The sequence below is a fragment of the Mycteria americana genome, chromosome 3 (genome assembly GCF_035582795.1).
Source record: "Mycteria americana isolate JAX WOST 10 ecotype Jacksonville Zoo and Gardens chromosome 3, USCA_MyAme_1.0, whole genome shotgun sequence".
Lineage (NCBI taxonomy): Eukaryota > Metazoa > Chordata > Aves > Ciconiiformes > Ciconiidae > Mycteria > Mycteria americana.
In genome coordinates this window covers 103913469-103935535 of record NC_134367.1, presented here as the reverse complement: position 1 = coordinate 103935535, position 22067 = coordinate 103913469, and the positions used below count along the sequence as shown (strand labels likewise).

The window sequence follows — 22067 nt, the reverse complement described above, 5'->3', positions numbered from 1 at the left end:
CCTTTCTTTTTTCTTTTTTCTTTTTTTTGTTTTTGTTTGGGGTGAGTGTTTTTGTAGCAGCACAGTTAAAAAAACCTTGCAAGGAAGTGCACAGTAGAGTGAAATATTTTAGCAGAGGGCACAGTACAAGACTTGAGCCTTCCTCTGGGTTATTTTTTTATATATTAGGAATAACTCTATTGCAGCTTGATATGTTGTTTGGCTTATGTGTGATGGATTTTCCATACACATATGTGGTAAGAAGGGAACCAAATTTCTTCTCATACGGGGTATGTCAGTTTTTTCATAAGCAGCATATTCTGCTAATTTTGGGTCATCACATCATATTATCTGTTTTTACCCCATTGGCTGCATACGGTTTTCTCTTTAGAACCTGGGAAATTTGCTCTTAGCCCTTAACTGTATCCCTAGCACCTCATCCTACATTGTTGTAAGTGAAGTCAGCAACTGCCTGCCTTCAGTTCTTCACTAAATATGGCAGAATTAACCCATTCCTTACTCTCTTACTAGAACTTTTCATACAGATCTTACAAGTTTGTAAGGGTCAAGCCCTTTAGAAAATGAATTATTTGACATGTACCAGTGACAAAGTTGATTTTTGCAAATAAATTACTTCTAAATTAATATTGCTAATACTTTGTCAAAAAGTTTATTCCTATGTTTCCCTTTTATTTATTCATCCTGTCTTCAGATTTTTGAGTTTATAAGCCCTTTTGTGCTGATTTATGTTTCCCAATAAGCTGTCTTTTTACATACAAGAAATAGTTTAGATGTGACAGTAAAGATATGGATTTTTTTAATAACAAATACTGTAGATACTACTAATTTATATTAGTAAATTTCATGATCTTTTTCTCCCCACTCTTACATGAAGATCAAACCACTTAATACCAGGATTTACCACTGATTCTCTAGAATTTTATATCAGTTATGACTGGGAAGTCTATTTACCATGCAGATAAAAATAAGTAGTACAAATAGAGTTAAGGTTAGAGAAAATATTTGAATAGAAGATAGTAGGTGTGAGAAGTACAAGTCTGAATGGCAAACAATTAGAATGAGATTCTGGGTTGACACAAACCATTATAGCTCCATGGAAGTTAATAGACCTTTACCAATTCACATGAGTTGAGAATCAAAATAATGAAGTTAAGCTTAAGAGAAAAAGGGAGAACTACAGGGACTTGGAGTACGCAGTGAGGAAGTCTGGAGGTTGCAGGAAAAATACACATCAGAGATGACAGTAGTGCTTCAACCACTGGAATAATTTTTTCTCTGGTTCTGTATGTCTGGTAGTTAGCTCATAAATGGTTTCTTACGTGCAAGAACATGGACTAGGTAAGAACATAGTTGACTTTGTCTCTAGTTAGGTTAAAAAATACACTTAAATGGTCCAGCCGCTGGATGTCTCTCTTGTTCTGCTTACATGAATGAGGCCTGGCCTTTCAGAGTGAAAAACCTGCATCTCGGAAAGATAAATGGGTCAGTATGGAAAGCTGGCTGTCCAGTGCTGCCCAGCTGACTGAAATGATATGACTCCAGTCCAACTCTCAACATGATAGACTGTAAGTACAAGATATAAGCAAGATTAACAGTTGAGAAATGCATTTTTCTTCCATTACAAGAGCACTTCTTACCAGCCCCATTCTTCAGCAGATATTAAATAACCGGCTGCCAATAACTGAATATTATTTGAGAAAGTAAGTTAAAATCAGTAGTGCCTTTCTCAATAGTTACAATATGTAAGGAAATACTATGTTAGGCTGGATAGTGAAAATGCACCAGGTAAATTTTCTTTTTTCCTGCCAGGGGTTTCTGGCTCAGGGCAGTTAAGTTGGTAGTAACTTCAGCTAGACAAGAACTCGATTTCCCTTTTCTGGAAGAGTCTGCACCTTCTATTTATTTCTCTATTGTGAAACAGAATTGAGACACACGCACATTCAGAACTTCCCATGAAATCCTGTTCTGGAAAAGCAAACATTAGGAGAGACTTTTGGTTACCTGTGTGAGTCGAGGGTACAGGACCAGGTCTTTGTTTTGCTCAGCTGCGTTGCTTAAGCAATGGAAATCTTTCTGCCTGTGCATTATTGGCTCTTGTTTGTTTGAGGTGTCAAAAATAAATGAATGCAGGAAAATGCTTAAGAAATCCTTTTGAGGTGAAGAACTTCAAGGTCTCTGACTTGTGTAGAATCAAAGAGTTTCGTACTGCTTCGTAGCACGTAGCTTTCAGTGATGTGAAATATAGGGAAGAACAGAGTGAAGCCTCAGGCAGTGATTTCGGAAGGACCTGTGAAGGTGAGTGCTGAGAATTTAGGGTTTCAGTGGTTTAGCTAGGATAACACAGGAATTTGGGGTTAGGGAGGAATGTAACAGAAATCTTTACGTTTCAAGGTAACGTGATGACTAGATCATTTTTTCCATTCTTCAATTCTCCACACTATTTTCAGGAAGAGTTTCATCTGTATATTGTGACACAGTATGTTTTCTTATATTCATACTATTTGTTTAATTCTTTAAGTTAAAAACCAACTTAGATACAAATTCTGAATGCTAGAAGTCTGATATCTTTCAGAATTTTCCTGGATTTTTTTTCTGTATCTCTCAGTATACATGAAAGAAGTTACGTAACTTTTTACTTGAATGGTTGGCCAGTATTTGAGCTCCTCTAGTTCTGTCAAAAATGTTGATATGAAGTGATATATTTTTGTGTACATTCTTTGTAATCAAAGTGGGATTAAACTGAGGTCCTGTTTCCTTGAATGTAGCAGGAAAAAAGACAATAGGAAACAGCCCCTTTGGCAGTAACCCAAGCCTCTCTTTTCAGTCAGCGCTGCACTCAGAAAACTCTCGCTCCCTCTTTTTCTCTCTTTGTGGGAATTCAGGATCATTCTACAATGTGTTTCGCTGTTTTGGGGGGGGCTTGCCTGCATATGTGATATTCCTGACTAGGTCACTTTCACCATTTTGCTAAAATTGTATACACGCCTTTGTGTTTGCATCCACATGGCTCAGATTTTTTTTTTATTTGCCTGTCTTGTGGCTGGTGCTTGGGAGGTGATACCTATTTGTCTGCATCTTCTGTTTGCCCATGGTTATATTTCAAAACCATTTTCCTCTCTAGGACTACAAACCGGTTTCATTCCACTCTGTTTCCTGTCGGTTCTCTCTGTAGCCATTAAGGAAAACAGGCAGTGAAAGTGTGCCTCCCACTTCTTTGTAAAAGGTGGGTTTATGAACCAATCTATTACCGTATTTTGAAATGTGCTGTTATCAATTCTTTTGAGCTTCGCTTCTTTTTAAAGGACCTAAATGGCATTTGGTCATCCAAGAAGTTTTGTGCTCTCTTATCTTGGACAGTGAAATTTTAAGAATATCAGAAGTGTTGTTTAACAGTCTAAACTAAGCCTTAAACAGGGGATGTGCTCATTGCCATGTTCTTAAAGTCTAGGGCAGACAAACCTGCATTTTGCTATACTGAATATTTTAAGGCCTCTACTCCTTCTGGATTTTAGCTTTTCCAGGTTAGTATTTGGAATGATCTTTGCCTAATCCTGATTATGTATAAAAACAATAATCAGAAGTGGTTATTTAGTGCAAGAGCCAGATTGAATGGTTGTTATCTTAGACTGGCAGTGAAACCCCTGGAGAGTTACTTAATTTCGTAAATTAGCACACAATTAGAAAAGGAGTTTTGCCTTGATTTTTTTGGGGGGTGTTTGGTTCGTGTCATGTTCCCCCCCCCCAGCAAAATCAAGAATAAGCATATCATCATAATGTATGGTTTCTTTCTATAGCTTTCAGCTAGATTTAGCGATTGCTTCAGAGTTCATCATTAATTACCCTATACTGTATCTTGCAACAATATTTGTCCTAGTGTTGTCAGAACTTCCTGTAGTGTGGATCTATTAAAACTCTGCAAAAGGAGACATGAAGGGACGGAGATGATAGTGTACGCAGATGAGTGCAGTACAGAGCTCTGAAGTTCCAGTGTATTTTTAGTCAAAAGCAAATGTCTGTGTAATTCAAGAATTATGGAAGAAAAGTGGATCTGTAATTACGTTCATAATTAGAGAGGTCCTCTTTTGGTGCTTAATCTAAATAATATAAAATATGTAGGTTTCTGAGCACCATAGAAAACATTAAAGCTGATAATGTAGGAGGTTATTGTGGTCCAGGGAAAGGAGGGGGACCGGGTTCTAAAATAGTGACAATCAGCATAGCTCAGTTGGAGCTCTTTATTTCTATTGATGTACACTAGTTGAAAATTGGTTTATGACTTCAAGTTGCATAGAAACAAAGCAAACCAAAGAAACTGTTATGAAAGCATCCATCTAGGAAAACATTGGGGGAAGAAAAATACAGTGAAAACAGAACTCTTTCTAAATTAAATTTACTATTAAATTTAATAAAGTTTCCTAGTGGGGAGTTCCTGGAAAATGTGGACTGAAATGTGAAGCAAACTTTGATTGCTCTTTTAGCTGCCTTGACGGTATATTTACAAGAACTAAATTTCTTTTTTTTTTTTTTTTTCATTACTTCTAAAGAAGCTTTCTAGAGAAAAATACCCATGCTTCATAACTACCTTAAGAAGCATTTGCTATGGTTGTTTCCAAAGGAACAGCTTAATAGTTTCATAAATATCAAAGTTAATAGGCTCTTAAAAACAAGGAAAATTGCCCGTAGGTGATTTCTGCTTATACAGAAATAGCTACTCTCTGAACTGAAACTTTCTCTAAACTTTCTCTCTAGGCCTGTTACCTATTACTGCATACTTTGCTGTCCTGTTCCTACTTCCTTTAGCTGTTTTGAATCAACAGTGGGTAGAGCAATACTTAGATGAAATGTACTTGAGGGTAAAACATGATCTAACAAATTATAGAAAATAAACAATATTAAGCGTAGCTTGTGACTGTAAGGAGATCAGAAACAGTCTAATGGGGACACACTTTTTTTTGAAAATGCAACAGCTATGCCACATCATCATAAAGCCATACTTATGGCTGGCTTTGAAGAAAAGATAAAATCTTTCAAAAAGTGGCTTCCAGAAAGCAGTCTGAGAAAAATGATTTTTTTTTTTCTTGTATTGAGTTGCTACATGGTATGCAGTAGGAGCTGCTTCTCCTTTATTTTTGCTGCCTTTTTTCCTTGATTTTAATTTTAATGGTGTTAAGGCACCTAACAGTCTTGATAAGCAGCTTTTAGTAAAGATATAAAATCATTATTTTCTGCATAAACTTGGTAATGTGTATAAGCCTCATAACGGTCATCCTCAGAGAAACCAAGAACTCTTTCCTCCCCTCAGAGGTGCAGGAAAACCCAGCTGCTGGCAAATTAACTTACATTGTGCTTTGCTCTTCTTCCATTTAATATTTGTGTTGTACTGCGGGGGCTTATTATTAGACAGCTCACAGAACCCTGCTTATGAAAGGACGTGTGAAGTATGAAAAGAGATGCTAGAAAAGTGGGTCTTCCTGTTAGGGTTTCGTAACAGGCTTTGAGTCCTGGTGGGCTCCTCGCTGCCAGAGCCTTAAGCCAGTCTAAATGCAGTAGAGTTGATTTTACAGAAGGCAGCAGGAGACCGAAGCAAGACTGAGCAGTGCTGGTTTATGGCATGGGAACAGTCTGGTGAAAGCTGCTGGTACTCTCCCCATCACGACTGAGCTGGTTCCACCCAGGAAGTGCAGGTGAACTGTGCTTTGGTTCGGGATATCTGCGTCCCCATTTGAGGTGCCCATTAGATAGAAACTAAGAGGCCCTTGCCCTACTTGTCTTTACTGTTCCTGGTTTTGGTAATTTCATTTTATGTGCAGACAGCTGTTCGTCATGTTAGGTATTTGTATTTCACATTCCTCAAGTCTCCTAAATTCTTTGTCAGTGGGGAAGAAACATGCATAAAGTTGTTTATCCACTGGCAAGTTTTAGAAATCTGTTACCTAAAGTTTTACGTAGGAACTTTTACCAAAAGCTGTATTTTTTGAAAGGTAATTCTAGAAGTACATTGTTACTTGTAACACCCCTGGGAGACTGGTTCCCTCCGGAAAATGTATGCCACCGTAGAAAAGATGATGAGATGTCATAGTCTTGACTTAAGAGTGAGCTCTTAATTCCCTCAACTGCTGTTTTTTGACAAACCCATCCCTGATGCTCCGTTGCAGGGTGTAGTGTATGATAAGGAAAAACATTTTTTCTCCTTCAGGCAACAAGTAAGCCTCTCCCCCTTTCCCTCTGTTCAACTGCAGTTGAACAAAAACCATCATAGAAACTTAGAAGGACAAATAGAATTCAACATATATTTCTTCTAATCACTAGGTACAATATAAAATAAAACTTAATCCCCAACAGTTCTCCCTTTAAAATGTGCGTATCTTCTTTCCCCACTACTCTAGTCTGAAATAATGAGGCAGGAACCAACCACGCAGTTAGGCTGGCTTTGGCTTTCTCTTACTCTGCTGTGGCTGTCAGCATCAAAATTTCTATTACCTCTCTCTCGCTTAATTTTGGGGGTCCTTCTCTACTCTTATTCTCCTTCTTCCACTGATCACTCCCTCCTCCTCATGTCACTCTTTCCTTTTCTTGATTCTCCGACAGCTTTCCAGTTTGCTCCACGTTGGCAGGACTGGACCTACTGTATATTTTGTTCTGACTGGGGAAACTGAAACTTAGCATCCCTTGGATTTCTCCGGGTGTTGTGTAATTGAATTGTCTAGAGTGTTAATCATCATTTCATTATCCTGACATTCTTGATAAAAAAATATGTACATTAAAATCATAATGTAATTACAAAATTTGCTTTTAGCATGAATGTATTTCTTCAGTGATGTTGAAATTACTTACTACTCCCAATACTTATCTATTATTTTGACAGATATGCAGTGGGCTATGAGTAATTTTAAGGTGGCACAGTTTACTCCATGCAGCTTAAAAGCAAGGATTTTCCCCCTCCCCTTTTGCCCCATCACATTTTATTATTAATGGGCACATTTGAATTGGCAGCTTTCCCAAAGCCTTGGTGTACGGGCTGGAATGATCAGATTAATATAATTGCTTAACCATGTCGTTGCTAACTAGGAGTACTGAACAGCCTCTTGTTCTTGCTTTATCTTTTCCCTAGCTGTTTTCCCTAGCTCCCCCCACTACAAGAGGGACATTGAGGGGCTGGAGCGTGTCCAGAGAAGGGCAACGAAGCTGGTGAAGGGTCTGGAGCACAAGTCTGATGAGGAGCGGCTGAGGGAACTGGGGTTGTTTAGCCTGGAGAAAAGGAGGCTCAGGGGAGACCTTACTGCTCTCTACAGCTACCTGAAAGGAGGTTGTAGAGAGGTGGGGGTCGGTCTCTTCTCCCCGGTAACAAGTGATAGGACAAGAGGAAATGGCCTCAAGTTGCGCCAGGGGAGGTTTAGACTGGATATTAGGAAATTTTTCTTCACTGAAAGGGTTATCAAGCATTGGAACAGGCTGCCCAGGGAAGTGGTTGAGTCGCCATCCCTGGAGGTATTTAAAGGACGTTTGGATGAGGTGCTTATGGACATGGTATAGTGGTGGTCTTGGCAGTGTTAGGTTTATGGTTGGACTCGATGATCTTAAAGGTCTTTTCCAACCTATATGATTCTGTGATTCTGTTCTCCTGGGGGTTTTTTTGATTCATCCTGTTAGTTTAAACATAAGAATTCCAAGCCGAAATAGCCTGTAATGTGGAAATGTAGGCTTCCAGGAGCTGTGTGGGCTAGGAATAAACTTTCGACTTTGTTGGGAGGCAGGATGCTGAGACGGCTCAGCTGGCAGGTTAATGATGACTGTCATGAATATTAAATGATAGAACCAAAACAAAACTCCCAGAGAGACACTTATGCACAAATCTTACATAGCAACACAACCAGCTGAGACAGCTGGCTCTCTGTAGACTTGCTTGAAAGAAAACAGTGCTGAGGCACATTAGGATGATTTTTATAAACCGGAAAGCCAATTTGTGATGCACTGTTTGAAAGTTAGAGGTCTTAATGATTTATAGCTTGAAGCAGAAATCTGTTTTCTGAAGTAGATAAATAACAGGTAAATTATATCCGTGCCATTCTCCCTTGTATTAAGCGTTTCAGAGTATTTTTGAGCTTTGTGCTCACTAAAAATGTGTACAAGGGGTAAGCCTTACTGTTCATACTAGCTCTCTGGTGTGCAGCTATAGTCCCACGTCTTCCTCTGAAGTTCCTCTAATCCCTTCTTTGTTGTTTTTCCTCTCTAAAAAGACCACATTGCAGGGCACAGAATAATAAACTACAGTTGGTTTTGTTTCCTTCTTGTGATTTGTCCCAGACAGGATAACAGCTTGCTATTCACAGAGTTCCTCCTTCAGCTCCAGTGGTGTAAAGCTAGCTCCTGCTACATGGAAAAATTGCTCCAGCACATGCAAAAAATTAAAATTCAAGAAATTTGGATTTACTTGAAGTAACGCCAACACAGATCTGGGATGATTCCATTAACAGCACTGCAGTCATGCTGTTTCTAAAAGGGTATCTAATGGTGAGATATTCTCTATGGCCTAGAGTGTAATCTTTGTTACACTTTATAAGTTGGGGTCAGATTCTTGCACATAACTTCCTTGACTTTTATGGTTATGTAAATTTATACCAACTTAATATGTGGTTTGGTGATTTTCAGACATCAAAAGGAATGAGCTGAAATAACAGAGTAGGTTTTCTCAGATAACTGCATGTAGGCACGATCCATTTTGTGGTGTTATTCTGAGTATAAAAAGATAAAGTAAATCTAAACTATTTTTAGGTGCGATGAGTCAGTCTAAATGAGTTGATGGAAAAAGATACAAATTAAAGGACAGTCCAGTTAGAGGAAGTTATGGAGAGTAATGCTTTTATATAAACATTCTGCAGAATTCATTTGGCTTTCCAAACCCTGTCTGTAAATCAAGAAGTGCTTTCCAGTGGCTCATGGACACCTCTCTAGTCATATGGTGCTAGCTGTCTTTGATTTCAGTTCAATTGCATTAAAAACAGAATATATATTTTAAAAGTATTTATGTAAATTATTGATGCGGTTATTCCAGTGATACTATGTGACTATGAACAGTGTGTGCTATCAGAAATAGAAGTGGCCAGCAGATTCCCAGCTGTGAAGAAAACGCATTCAGTGAGATAATTTTTCAGCTAGTATCAGGACAACCCCCGATTTATTTCTATTGTTGTTAAACAGCCTAGTGGAATGGGAGTGATTTTTTTTTTTTTTAAGGGTAACATAAACCAGATAAATTTTAAAAGCCTTAGTTAGACTAGCTTATATTTGTGTTTTCACAGTACCATGAGGAATTTATACGCATACTCTCTGACAGGGCTTGTAATAAGGTGAGCTACAGTACTGTGGAATAATAGTTTGTAACTATTTCCCTATGTATTAAGTTTCCCATAAATATATATTACTTTGTGAAGCAGATGCAGCTACCATAATTATTTAGATAAAATCTTACTTAAGATTTTACTTTTTTTCAAGCTGAAAAACTCCTTTAGGTATTTAGGGAAGTTCAGGTTAATGTATCTTAGTCTGCAAAGGCTACAAACAGTTGTTCTGGGATTAGAGGCTTATTTTTTTTCTTACTTACTTGAAATATCTAGTCTATTTTGTTATAAACTAGCTAAGCCTAGCGGATGAAAAGTTTACCTCTAGTTTCCACCTGCACCTGCATTTTGCACATTTTGAATGTGTCATTAAAACTCTTGACAATGTTGTGAAACACCTTTTATACAATGTCTTTAAGTGGCTGAGCCAGAAATACTGTTGGGGTCATCATGGTTTCTACCAGTATTTCACCAAACAAATGACCAATGGACATTAGGTGAATTCCAAGTGATGACAGACACAGATGAACATGGGTAAAATATACTCACTTCAGCTGAAAGATGAAGCACCACAAAGTGATACCTCTTTGGAGTGAGGAAATTAACACTAGAGCTTCAGAAAGTAGCATTCTTGATATTACAGCCATCTTAGGGTCCTACCAGCCCAAAAGTCCAACCAACATTACCTTCTTCAAATGGCTGAAAGTCCCAGTAGGGATGAAAGACAAAGGGAATTCAAGGGTAGCATCAGCTCATTGAACAGCCAGGAAACCTAGCATTAAGGATTGCAAAGTTGTAGTGAAGCTGAGAATTGGACCTTCATCTCTGTGTCCCTGGTCACCTCTTCAGCAGCAAAACTCCAGCCTTCTTTCTTAAACTAAAATGGGCATTGTTTAAAGGCAAAATGAGAAAAATTGATAAGTTACAGACTGAATAGCAGCAGCATGATTTTCTATGAATCCAGGCACCTGCAAGGTATCAAAGCAAAAGGCATCAGTATTTTTGGAAAACGAGACTGAGGATGTGAAGCAAGGAGCCAGCAGTCATGAACTGTTTAATTCATGCTGATTTTCCCAGAACTGTATCCAAGGAGGATGTCACACTTTTCCGTTCTCAAGTTCAACCTTTCTCTGAGTGCATCAGTAAGTTTCACCTCATCTGAAACCATACTCTCCCCCGAGTTATTTATAATCTCCTGCTGCTTCCCATAAGTAGAATTTCACTCACCTTCCTTCTCTCTGCCTCGGATTGTTATATTCCGCTGATACTCTTCTGCTTCACATATAAACCCTTCAGCAGCCTGTTTTCTTCCAGCTCCGAGGCATGCTAAACTCAAAGGAGGCCATTCAGAGAAATGGGAAGGAAGTATTTACCTTTGGCAGCAGCAATTTACGGACATATGTAATATTTAATGTGTAGAATCATAGAGGCTCAGCACATACTCAAACATCCCTCCTAAGCATGCATTCTTAAAATCCTTTCAAGTTCACTAAAATTGATAGGCTGGTCTTCTGCATGCTAATACTGAGAGCTTTTCAGATATCCCTATAAGCTGCCATCATTGTTTCATTTCTATCTACCATTTTTGTTGTGCCAGAGATCAAAACTGCAGGGTGTTATTTCTGACCTGTTCGGTTTAAGGAATACATGGAATAGAACATGTTTTAGAGAGACTGTAAGACTGTTGCTTTTGTCTAAATTGCTTGATGTCTGTTGTGTATCTCGGACGTACATGTATGTTTGTCTTTCTGTAAGACAAAAATACATCACCAGTGCCTTGAAAGTCCTACTGTCCTATTCTTAAAAAGTATTGCATAACTATTTTAAAGTACAGAGCATGGTTAAACAATAAATAAGGAAAAATCAGTGATATTCTTGACATAATTCCAAGCATAATGTAGGACACAGACATGTTACCTAAGAATATAATCTCAATTTAAACATGTAATCCCTTCAATTAACACTTTTGCCATAAGTATACTTAGGTCTGATGCACGGCTGCACAGTTCTGCAGTTCAGAATGAACACTTTGCTTTTTGTAGAGCGATATTTATTATTTTTAATGAGAGTATGTTTTTAGGAGCTTTGCCCAAACATAAAAATTAATAAAGGGTTAAACGTACTAAATAAGTTTGAGTTACTTAGCCCTTATCTGTGATCATTACCAAAACAGCACTGCAATGTAAAATAAAGGGTACGTAGCCACAGCCTCCAACGAGAAGAGTAGCCTCCTAGGATACCCTTCATCTGCCACAGCTATTTTGAACCAGTTATCTGTTTAATCTATAAAGTTATCCTCCAGGCAGTTAATTGCTTGGTAACTAAGCTCTGCGTATCCAACACAACTGATTTTAGTATCTCTGCAAAGGAGCATAGAACTAGGCACAGGGAAGTTTTCACTTCAGTCGTCATCTAATTCTATCTGCCCAAGTGCCAGAAAAGAAAATTCCCTTTCCTCTACTGGCTGAAACAAAAGCTACCTATAAGGTATTTTTCATTCAAAGATTCTCTTGCCTACGAAAGGGTGCAAGGCTTTAAGTTCAGCTCTACATTCAAACATTCCTACAAGTTTAGGCCTGTTTGGATTCAGTTCATGTGTTTGACTCTGTCATCAGTCTATTATCTGTGTTGTCGTAATCTCTAAAGCCCAAGTAGATATGCCAAGAAGTGGACTCAAATTTTCACAATGCGAGGGTTACATCCAAGTCTCTGCTTTATCTGCTGCCTTTGCTCAATGTAAGAAAACTTTCAGCAAAATCTGGAAGGTAAAATATGGACATTGGGACACCGATTTCTTTTCCTTTTTCAGAGAGGTTTCCTTAAGTTGAAGGAAAATTTTTATTTTTCTTGGATGGCTTATCTCCAAGATGGCTTGCACCCAGATTCTTCGAAACTTTTCACTTCTCAGAAAGATAATGTCTCATGTCAGAAGGATAAAGGCTCATGTCAAGATGTACTGCAGAACACGGTAATCTGAACATTCATTAACAGTGCAGAACTTCTGATTGCAACAGCTACAAATAACCGATGGGAAACAGTAATAGCAATTGTTTATTCAAGAATACTTTACATTGTTATCATTGACCATATGTGACAGAAGCAAAAATAGGAAGCACTGTTACTATGTACCTGCATGTACTGCTCTGCCAAGTCTACCTTACCAGTATAAATTGTCCCAATAGCACACTAAGATACATTCTCATTTCCTACCTATTCTGTTTTCAGGGTTAGGGTTTTTTTTGGTTATGCCAAGATCAAAATCATACCTCTGCTATTAGAGTACTTCTAGCAGTGATGCCCACCTATCACACACTGAGTTCTTGGAGACTCTGATTGAATAGAGTGGGGGAAAAAAAAAATCACCTTTTGATACAGCACTGATTTTTCTGTCAAAGCAGTCAGATCCATTTGCTATTATATCTGAATCAGCATTCACAGATAGGGCTCTGAGTGAAGGAATTATTTCAAATCTTAAAGTTAAGGGGTTTTTTTGTTTGTTTTAATCAAAGCATTCACAGACAAGGACTGATTTTCTTTGAAACTAGCCATTCTGTATACCATGTAAGCAGCTTTCAGGTTATAGGTTCATGTGTATTTTACTTTATCTGAATATTACTCATGGTGCATGGATTTGTCATATAAGTGGCATGGCTTGTATATTGTTTCCTGTATGGACAGAAAAACATTAAGCAAAAGCATAAATGGATGATGGATAACAGTGTATGATTGTCATCAGTTACATCAGTTCTGGGGATTTCAAGATATCCCTGAGAATATCCAGTGTTCATCTGAAAATATGCAAATACTAATCAGAGCTACTTAGCACATCTTAGTGATGTGCAGCTGAATCCTACTGAATGGCAGCTTTTTCACTCACAGTAGTAGTCAGAAGTTTTTTTGAATTTTTTTCCTCTCAGTTTAACCAGATCAGCTGAAAAATTAGCGTTGGACTTCCTATACGAAACTTTTCACATCTCTTCCGTTTTCCCTTGAGCAGATGCAAATTACATCGAACACATTTCAGATAAGTATATTTATCTATAAAAAGAGACAGAATACATTTGTAAAAGCTGAACAATTTTTTTTTCTTGTTTTCTCTCCTGCACCATCAAGTGACTTCTACATGTTCTTGGGGAAAACTGCAGCAATTAAATGCCTTTCCCAACTATCATTTGTTGACTATGTAGCCCGATGGTGGTTTTGAAACAAAAGTTTAAAGGAGGTGACTTACAAACTGTGTTGAGGCTTCTCCTATTCCAAAGCACTGTACTTAAACAGATATGCATCCTCTTTTTTAATTTTTACTGAAATGTGAAAGACTGGCACGTCTGACAAGTGCAGTCTGAAACATGATCCTACACCGATTCCTATGTTATTATGAATTCACAGTCGATATCATCAGACCACAAAGAATATTAGCCTAGGCTGCAGTTTTCAAAGAAACACGAGGCCTTTTCTGCATAAGAAAACTAATACAGAAACTGATTCACTTAAATCAATGAAACGCTCATATTTTGGCAAAGGACCACAAAAAGAATGGTGTCCATATACACCTTACAGTTAGGAAAGAAATAACTTTGGTTTATGTCTAATCCCAAATTCTTGGAAAAATCTCAGCTGCTCAATCTGCAGGATTCGGAGTACCTGCATTCTGGCAGGTGGTCTTGTTTAGAGTAGGACGCAATAACTAATAACTGTGACTAACAGCTGCTAACACACCTTACATGTTCTTAGTATGATTTCACTTACCTGCAGTCTCTACAACTGCAAAAATAAACATAATACTTCCATCTGCATTTCATGACCCCTTTATTGAATTTTGGTTGCTTATATTATTAGTCCTGTTGCTCCAGTTGTTAATCAGAGTCCTTCTTAAAGTACAGATGATAGAATTTATCCTGTCACAAAAGTTAAGTCAAATTTATAAGGATCAAAGTGAGGGACTACTGAAGAGTGCCAGGTGGGAAACAGCAACTCAGGTTATGCATCCTCTAAGCAATGAACCCATCTGATAATTCTTAACGTTCTGAAGAGTAAACTATTATTAAATACTAAAGTCAGGTAATTCTTGGCATAGCAATTCATTAAAACCTCAGACCATTCAAACACCCATGTTAAGTTAGCAAGATGCAGATTAGAAGCAGCACAGCAAAAATAATGACATTTGCAATGTTATCTGGAAGCAGCAAGTAAATTGAAAAGAAATTCTTTACTCTCCAAAGGAGGTATGGAGTAGTAGGAGGGCTATAATAGGGCTTTACACAGCTTGCTTGTTTGGAGTGCAGTATATAGATAGTGAGGACACCTGTTTTACTGGAATAATACAGAGGTCAGGGAAATGCAGCCGACTGAAAAAACAAGGATAGCATACAATTTGCTTGCTTTGAGTGCAATGTATAGATAGTGAGGACGCCTGTCTTACTGGAATAATACAGAAGTCAGGGAAATGCAACTTACCGAACAAAACAACCATAGCAGACAGTTTGCTTTTAAACAAAATATATTTCAGGCTGTTGGCAAGTAACAACCTTAGACATAAAATACTGTCATTAAATTAACACTAAAAGAAATACTGTGGTACTCTGAATTCATTTTTAAAAAGTAGTCAGTGAAAACATGTTAAGGATATATGCCCACTTAAAGCCTTACTATTGTAACACTGTTCTGTTGAGTGGGAACCTCAAATGAAATAGCCTAGGAAGTGATTAAATGTGAGCCCTTCAGTTCCCAAACTGAAATAAAACCAAAAAGGAAACATTTTGCATTCTAAAATGCACTCAGTTGTGATAATCTTGTCTTTAATAACAGAAAGGAAGGACTAGAGCATCTCCCTCTATTCACAGGCGTGAGTGAGGGCAGGTGGGATTTGCAAGGATCTCGCACTACAAGTGGGGTTTATATCACCATTTCCTGTTGCAACAGGATGGTTTCTTCACTAAAATGCACCTGAAATATAGTACAAATAAAAGCTGAGTTATCCGCTTCGAGATCAGCAAAGGTGACCTTCATAGCGTGAATAGGAAAAGCAGGGAGAGAATGGTAACGCTAAGCCACTCAGTGGTGATGAGTTACAATCTAGCTACAACATTTTTGAAATGCAGCTGGATATGCTGATCCCAGATGAAGCCAAGACTATTACAGTAATCACAGTAGCACAGCTACTGAAGCTACCCTGAAAGGAAGCATGCAAGGAAGGGAAGGGGAAAAAACAGTAGGCATTGGAAAATTATTTATGAAATGCTGGCAAAAGAACAACCACCATTAGCACCAAACCGATGTGTATTCCCCTAAAGATGGCAGGTATACACCCATAGCTGTGGGCAGGCATCATCAAGGGGCCAACTCCCAGCTGCTGTTGGTATCTAATCAAAAGGTCAGCAGTAATAGTAATAAGAAAACAAAAATAATTCTCTGAAGCAATAGTATTTTCTTAGATGCTACATTATTTATTCTACCCCAGAGCACCATCCAACAGCGGGGGGGGCCATGGAGTTCCTCCTGCAAATTAAGTGGTCTAATGGTAAGACACAAAACAAGTTTAGAGTAAAATCTGTAACATTGTGAAAGAAAGGGTAAGTAAATGGAAACAGCTTTTCTAATTATTCACCTGACAGGCAGCAAACCATAAAGCAGAGAATCATCTAATAAAATCTTTCCTTCAAAGAAAATGGCCAAAATGTTAAAGAAGTAGAACAAAATATAGAATTGTATTTTTATTGTATCTGTATTATTAATATAGAACTGGGAGCAGCCACTCAGTTTTTCCACGTCAATTCAACCTGTCACAGTGTCAGATAAATCCACATACATGACAATTTACATTCTACTTAAGTTAGTGAAAGTCAGTGGTTAGCAGCAATTTATATAACACGTGGTTTTACGGTCCTCTTGTTGCTGAAAGACTGCCAGAGAAACCCGATAAAGGGGATCTGCTTTCACCCTACAGGATCTGCAGTTTTATATTAGGTTAAAAGAAAGAGGAACATATGAATGCACACTTCATTGCAGCAGCAATGATGAAGCCAGAGTAAGAACAAAGAAAAACTAACAGAAATTAAAAATGAGAGCTGAAATTGTCAATATAAAGATGCTAACAATATCCACAGGATACTAAACTACTACAATAAACTTGTGCTGTAAGAGTATGTGGTAAACAGTGGGCTATCACTTCCTTTTTTGTCAGAGAAAGAGTGGAGGAAGCTATAAGGAAATCATCATAATCTAATATAGATGACATCTTTGATAATTCTTTAAAAAAATTAAAGTGTCATTTATTCAAAACTAACATAATAATAGTCTTCCTTAAAATGACACAGTAGTTCTCATGGGGGGAAAAAGATGTATTTTTCTTGGTTTACAGCTGTAGGCTTTGCATAAATATTCCACAGTAACTGCATTTTAAGAGATTGAGTGGTTTTATGTCCAGTATTCTCAAACCTATCAAATATTAAATCCCACAATGCTTTTTAAAATGTAAGCCTCTATTGCACCTCTCTGTACTTGTGATACCTACACTCACTTGAGGCACAGAGAATTGATGGTAGCTCGTCCAGATGATGCATTCACACTCTTCTGAGGAGTGGGAAACACCTTCGGATTTACAAAAAGACCGCTCATGTTTCAACTATTAACAGCTTCCTTATCTGAGGAATGTAATTTTACATTACACACTTGTAAACAGAGAAATCCAGGCAGAAAGAACTGTCATATGAAATAATTCCCGTAATTCAGAGCAAACAGCCCAAGTGTTTCCCGGAAGGAAGAACATTATGTAAACTATGCATGTACACACATACATATTTTCTAAACGGAAAACTGACTTGTGATAGCTAATTCTTGTAATGAACTCCAGAAAATAGGGAATCAATCTAATATTCTATCGTGCCTCTCCCCAGGCATTCTCTAGATACAAAAATGTTCCTCAAAACTCATCTTTAATGTTGAAATGTGGCTGATCTTCAGGTTTGAAGTCTAGATTGGGGCTGCCATCCTCATTCAGAATTCGTCGAGAAGTATAGCCAACAATTGGATATTTGGCCTTATAAACATTATTGAAGATATCATCCAGGGACTTCAGTTCCTCTTCTGTGAGTCCTGTCTAAATGAAATACGGAAATGAAAGTTCTGTCTCAAAGAAATAAAAATACATATATTTACATGCATTTTTCTTTTTTGTTGATTACTGTAAACCTTAGGGTCAGCTTTTGGGTTTACTTTGCAGAGCATGATTAACAAAATTGATAGTGTAACCTGTAATTTTATTCTTTTCATTCAAATTCAGCCTTGACTAAACTTTAATATATTCAGGTCAAACAGCCTCCCTTCATTTTCCCCACATAAGTAAATCACACCTCAAACAAGCAACAACCCACTGCCAGAGTTAGCATCCACAACCATGTCAGTGACACAGGATATACTAAATCAATTGACAAAGGGTGATTTACTCTCTTTGGAAGCATCTTTTAAAGCAGCAGGTAATTTCCCCTTTACGTGCTTACATAAGTTGTATTGATTCCGCAGATGAAAAACTTTCCTCTTTAAGGCTGTTAGCGCTGAACCTTTCATGAGCAGTAAATACATATCCATTTTATGTATTTAAAGAATATGAATGCATTTTGTTTTTTAAATATGTGAATCAACTTAAATAAATTAATACAAATAATTGAATATTATCATTCATCATCTTGCAAAAGAATAAAACTTTGCAAAATGGAATTAAACTAATAGTCCATTTTCTTACTATGTCATGTGTAAGATCTGCTGGATCAAGAGACATCTTTGCAACTCCTCTTGTTGAGTCTTTTCCAACCAAAGCATTGTATGGAGCTCCTTTTCCATAAAATTCTGTCAGATTAAAAACAACAAACAAACAAACCTCCAGTGATGATCTGACAATATACAGGGTATGTTCAGCCTCTACTTTTCACCAGCCTGTTACACTTGTCAGTGAACTGAAAGCAACAACTCAAGTCTAAGACTCTTCTTTCCAAAACTGACTTTTGATTTGCTACTTTTTGATAATGTATCCCAGTCCTTTAAAAAAAAAACAAAAACAAAACAAAACAGAAGGTGGGGTTATACAATACAACCATTGAACTCCTATACTGTGGTCTTAAAATTTACGTATTATTTAGGGAGCTCTGCTTTACATTCTCATGAGAGGTTTGTAGGCTCCAGAATTTGCAGTGGCAAGCCTTGTCTAACTTAGGATTTGAAGATCAGCCAACGTGTATGTCCAGACAAGCTGCATTAACAAGCTTAGTACAAACAAAGCAACAAGCCGTTAGTTTGCTTACGTTGACATTAAGGCAAGTGTTCAGGACCCCCACGGTCCCTTCAAAGATTTTACAACAAATCTGGATTAAGTAGCAGGAGTTCAAATTAAAGCACCTGTAGTTCTTAGGGAAGGCACAAACAGCAGATACAGCAATAAATGGTTTAGGTGTAAATGATGAGACAAGAAGCCTCAGGAAATAAGAAAATTTTAAAGGAGAAAAAAATTACTTAGCCCTCCACCCTCCTTTCAAAAATCAGAGTCAACTCTTCCAAGAGTTTTGACCAGGCCACTGGACAGCACGGGTAGGCAAACACCAGCACAAAAGGAAAAGATGAAGCTGCAGCAATGCTGATATTGTGTAATGCAGTACAGGTACATCCGGGTTACCTTTGGTCTGGTCAGTTCATGTACCCAGTGCAATAAAATGCTGTAGTACCGGCTTCCATGTGGCCTGACCCCATGTCTAGTGAGGACTCAGGGGTCTGGGCAGGTGTCTTCAGCGCCCAAGCTAACTGGACTGCGCTGGCTTTTCTGTCTAGGTGTACTGGAATCTCAAACCAGTGTAAGTTCTAGACAAAACCTGAGTGGGGGAGGCATCTGAGGAGGAAAATTGATTTTTTTAAAAAGGAAAAAGTATATTCTTTTTGTTGCAATTGAACTGCAAGCTTCTAACACATTGGGAATATTTAAAAACAAATGACTGAGTAATAGCATGAAAATAAAGCAGACAGCAGAGGAGAAGCAAACTGACCTTTTCCAGAAGTCACATCAAACACTACTCCCTTCACCGCCAGGTAAATGGGCTGTCCTTCCTGGAAAGAAAGCCATCAATATATCCTCAACACTTAAGCGTAGGCAAAAGGCAATTAGTTTTAGCTATGAAATCTATAAGCACCCCGGACACAAAGAAGAGAATTAAATTCTCTGTTGTATGTTTTCTCTTGTTTGTGTGTGTATACAAGCATACACGTTCTCTCTCTTGAAATTTCTTGCTTGTGGTTTAAACTGTGCCTGAGATTTTTTCTTTTTGAGGATTTAAGCATATGGAATGAGAGAATCTTTTTAATCTAAACATCACAATCATAGAAGACACGTCCTTCTTGCAAGTCACCTCATCTGCATGCTTGTCTGCTCGAAGGTGATCAACTGCATCTTTCTATTCCTAATGCAGATGGATATTGCCCAAGATAAAAGGGTGTATGGCCAATAGCATTCTTTATTCGATTTAGAGAACAACAGATAAATACACAAACACACACAAATCTGATCTGCTGACATCTGTTTTACTTAATAAGCCAGTGCTTCTGCTTTGTCTTTTATGCATAAGATGTATTTTTAGTCAGGTGCTGGTTAGTTTCTTGAAAGTATCTAGAGAAGGCCCTGAGACAGTCAGCCGGCAAGTTTTTCAAAAGAGAAGACAGATGTGTATCAATATAGGGCTTTATAATTTTGAATGTGAAGTTCTGCTCAGATCTCTGTGTCACAGAAAGCTAAAAACTCTTCAGTTGAAATCACTTTGTTATTTCTATCATCTTGTAGGGAAAAAAGGGGTCTCAATACATGGTTTAATGAATTATTGAGAGAAAATTACTTTGGCCCCAATTTACGGTAATCTGAAATTCACTGGCATGAGTACCTTGTCAAGCAGGCAATGAATAAAATAGGAATGTACCATCTAATTGTCTGTACGCAACTTCAACGGACCAAAATCAGCAGCTGCCAGCAGGGCAAAAGAGTAGCAGGCTAGCAACACACGAATGCCAGCGAACTTCTCACGAATGCCTAAAAAGCAAGTTACCCCATAATTACTGGGAGGGCGAGAACAGCACAGCAGCAGAGCACGAGAAACCCCAAGTTTCAACGTGGTTTCAGGGCACCGAGCAGCAGGGACGGTGGCAACGCTGGGGGCTGTGCGGTGCGACGCGGGGAGGCCCCACGGGCCCCGGCCTCCACGCCGCGCCGACAGCAGCCCCCGCCCAGCGGCTTTAAAGACCCGGCCGCGGAGGCTCAGGGGCCCGAGGCCGCGGCCCTGCCTCCCGCCCGCCCCTACCTGCTGCCCGTCGTATCTGGCCAGCTCGGGCTCGGTGAAGAGCCGCACGGGGGCCTCGGCCGGCGGCCTGAAGCGCAGCTCCCGCTCGGCCGCGGCCGGCAGGGCGCCCAGCAAGGCGGCCAGCAGCACCCGCGCCGCGCCGCCCGCCATGCCGCGCAGGACGAGCGGCGGCCCCGGCCCGGCCCCGCCTCCGGCCCCCGCCGGCGGCAGCCCCGGGCCCCGCGCGTTCCCCCGCCCCGGGCGGCCGGGCCCGCCGGCGGGAGCGGGTTCTCGCCCCTGCGCCTTGGTGGTTTGGTTAAACGAAAGTACGTGGGAAGAGCTTAAGCCAAGGCGCATCTGCACGGAAATAAATCAGTGCGTGTAACGTGCCCGGCGCTAGGCCGAGGGGGAGCCCTCGGAGGCTGAGGGCCGCGGCGGCGGAGCGCGCTTCTTCCCTGCGGGGTGCGCAGCCGGCACCGTAACAGGCAGCCGCTAATAAGGGCCGCCTCGGGCTCCGTCCTTTCTCCTCTCTAAAGTTTCTCTGCTGGCTGTTTTAAATGTTTATTCACAAAATCAGCACACGTAGGGCAGGCTTCGGCTTTGTGACTTAAAAAAAAAAAAAACCACGCTGACATTTTTAGCCTAAGGAAGGAGAGAATAAATAGGAATTTTTCAAATGACGTGATTTCCCCGTGCTGTAAATACAGCACAGGGAAACGTTCTGGGCTGGCAGATGAATAAGCAGTTTAATGTTTCTAATTCTATACAGAATTAAGAAAATCAGAAACTTTTTACAGTTTAGGTACATATATCACATCCCTCACTGTAGGGCTGGCAAGTGAGGACTTGAAGGATTTAAAGCCTGGATGTTTGATTCTGCAGCACCCGGTCTTCCTGACTACCGTGCTGTAATTCAAATCCCTGTTTGGTATCTCTGCTCCTTGTGCAGTGTTTTGTGAAAGCGGAACAGTTCAGAGCAGGATCAGGATGGTAAATAGATAGAAATGGGTTTGATCTATGTTTTAAGGATTGTTTGTAGACTCTTCTTGTATAAAATCGATATGTCTGCTTCAGAGGACACCTGTTCCGTGTTGCCTGAGGTAACACCCGTTTCCACAGGCTGTCCAAAGATACCTCTCTACATCGGTGTAAGCAGAGCTGAAGTAGCTGATGCAAAGCAACAGCTCCATAGTTCTCTTCTGGATGATAGAAGGCAGCACAAGATGAGAAGCACGGGGGAGCGAGGGCATGTCACCACAGTATGGGGGTGACGACCAACGAGCCACCTCCCCATGTGAGGACCTGGGCCAAGCCTGCAGAGCCAGAGCATGGGGAAAGTGAGTTGCTTGCGGCCATCTGGGAGCTGACTGCTTGCTGCAGGCTGTTATCTGGTGTGGCAAGCTGAGTATTGGTCCTGTTAAGG

General features: G+C 39.4%; 1 protein-coding gene and 1 long non-coding RNA gene across 3 annotated transcripts; one reads left to right on the top strand and one right to left on the bottom strand.

Annotated features, from left to right (window-relative positions):
* The first annotated feature begins 1434 nt into the window (after positions 1-1434).
* On the top strand, positions 1435-10552 carry LOC142407190 (uncharacterized). Of its 2 annotated transcripts, XR_012774830.1 has the most exons (4): positions 1435-1565; positions 3122-3223; positions 8305-8511; positions 10416-10552. It is a non-coding gene; the product is annotated as an uncharacterized LOC142407190 (long non-coding RNA). The 2 variants fall into 2 exon arrangements; XR_012774831.1 differs by lacking the exon at positions 3122-3223.
* A 5209-nt stretch (positions 10553-15761) lies between these two features.
* Positions 15762-20962, bottom strand: NENF (neudesin neurotrophic factor). Its single transcript, XM_075496395.1, has 4 exons — positions 20666-20962; positions 19367-19427; positions 18079-18182; positions 15762-17436 (listed from the first exon to the last, which is right to left on the bottom strand). The coding sequence occupies exons 1-4, from the start codon at positions 20813-20815 to the stop codon at positions 17260-17262; spliced, it is 492 nt and encodes a 163-aa protein (XP_075352510.1). The 5' UTR covers positions 20816-20962; the 3' UTR covers positions 15762-17259.
* Positions 20963-22067: the final 1105 nt, after the last annotated feature.

Excerpts from the sequence above, each read along its gene's own strand:
- NENF (XM_075496395.1), bottom strand. The coding sequence starts at position 20,815 with ATGGCGGGCGGCGCGGCGCGGGTGCTGCTGGCCGCCTTGCTGGGCGCC. Across the intron at positions 19,428-20,665 it reads CCAGATACGACGGGCAGCAG|GAAGGACAGCCCATTTACCT; the intron begins GTAGGGGCGGGC and ends CTTTCTTTCCAG. Across the intron at positions 17,437-18,078 it reads CAGATCTTACACATGACATA|ACAGGACTCACAGAAGAGGA; the intron begins GTAAGAAAATGG and ends TATTTCATTTAG.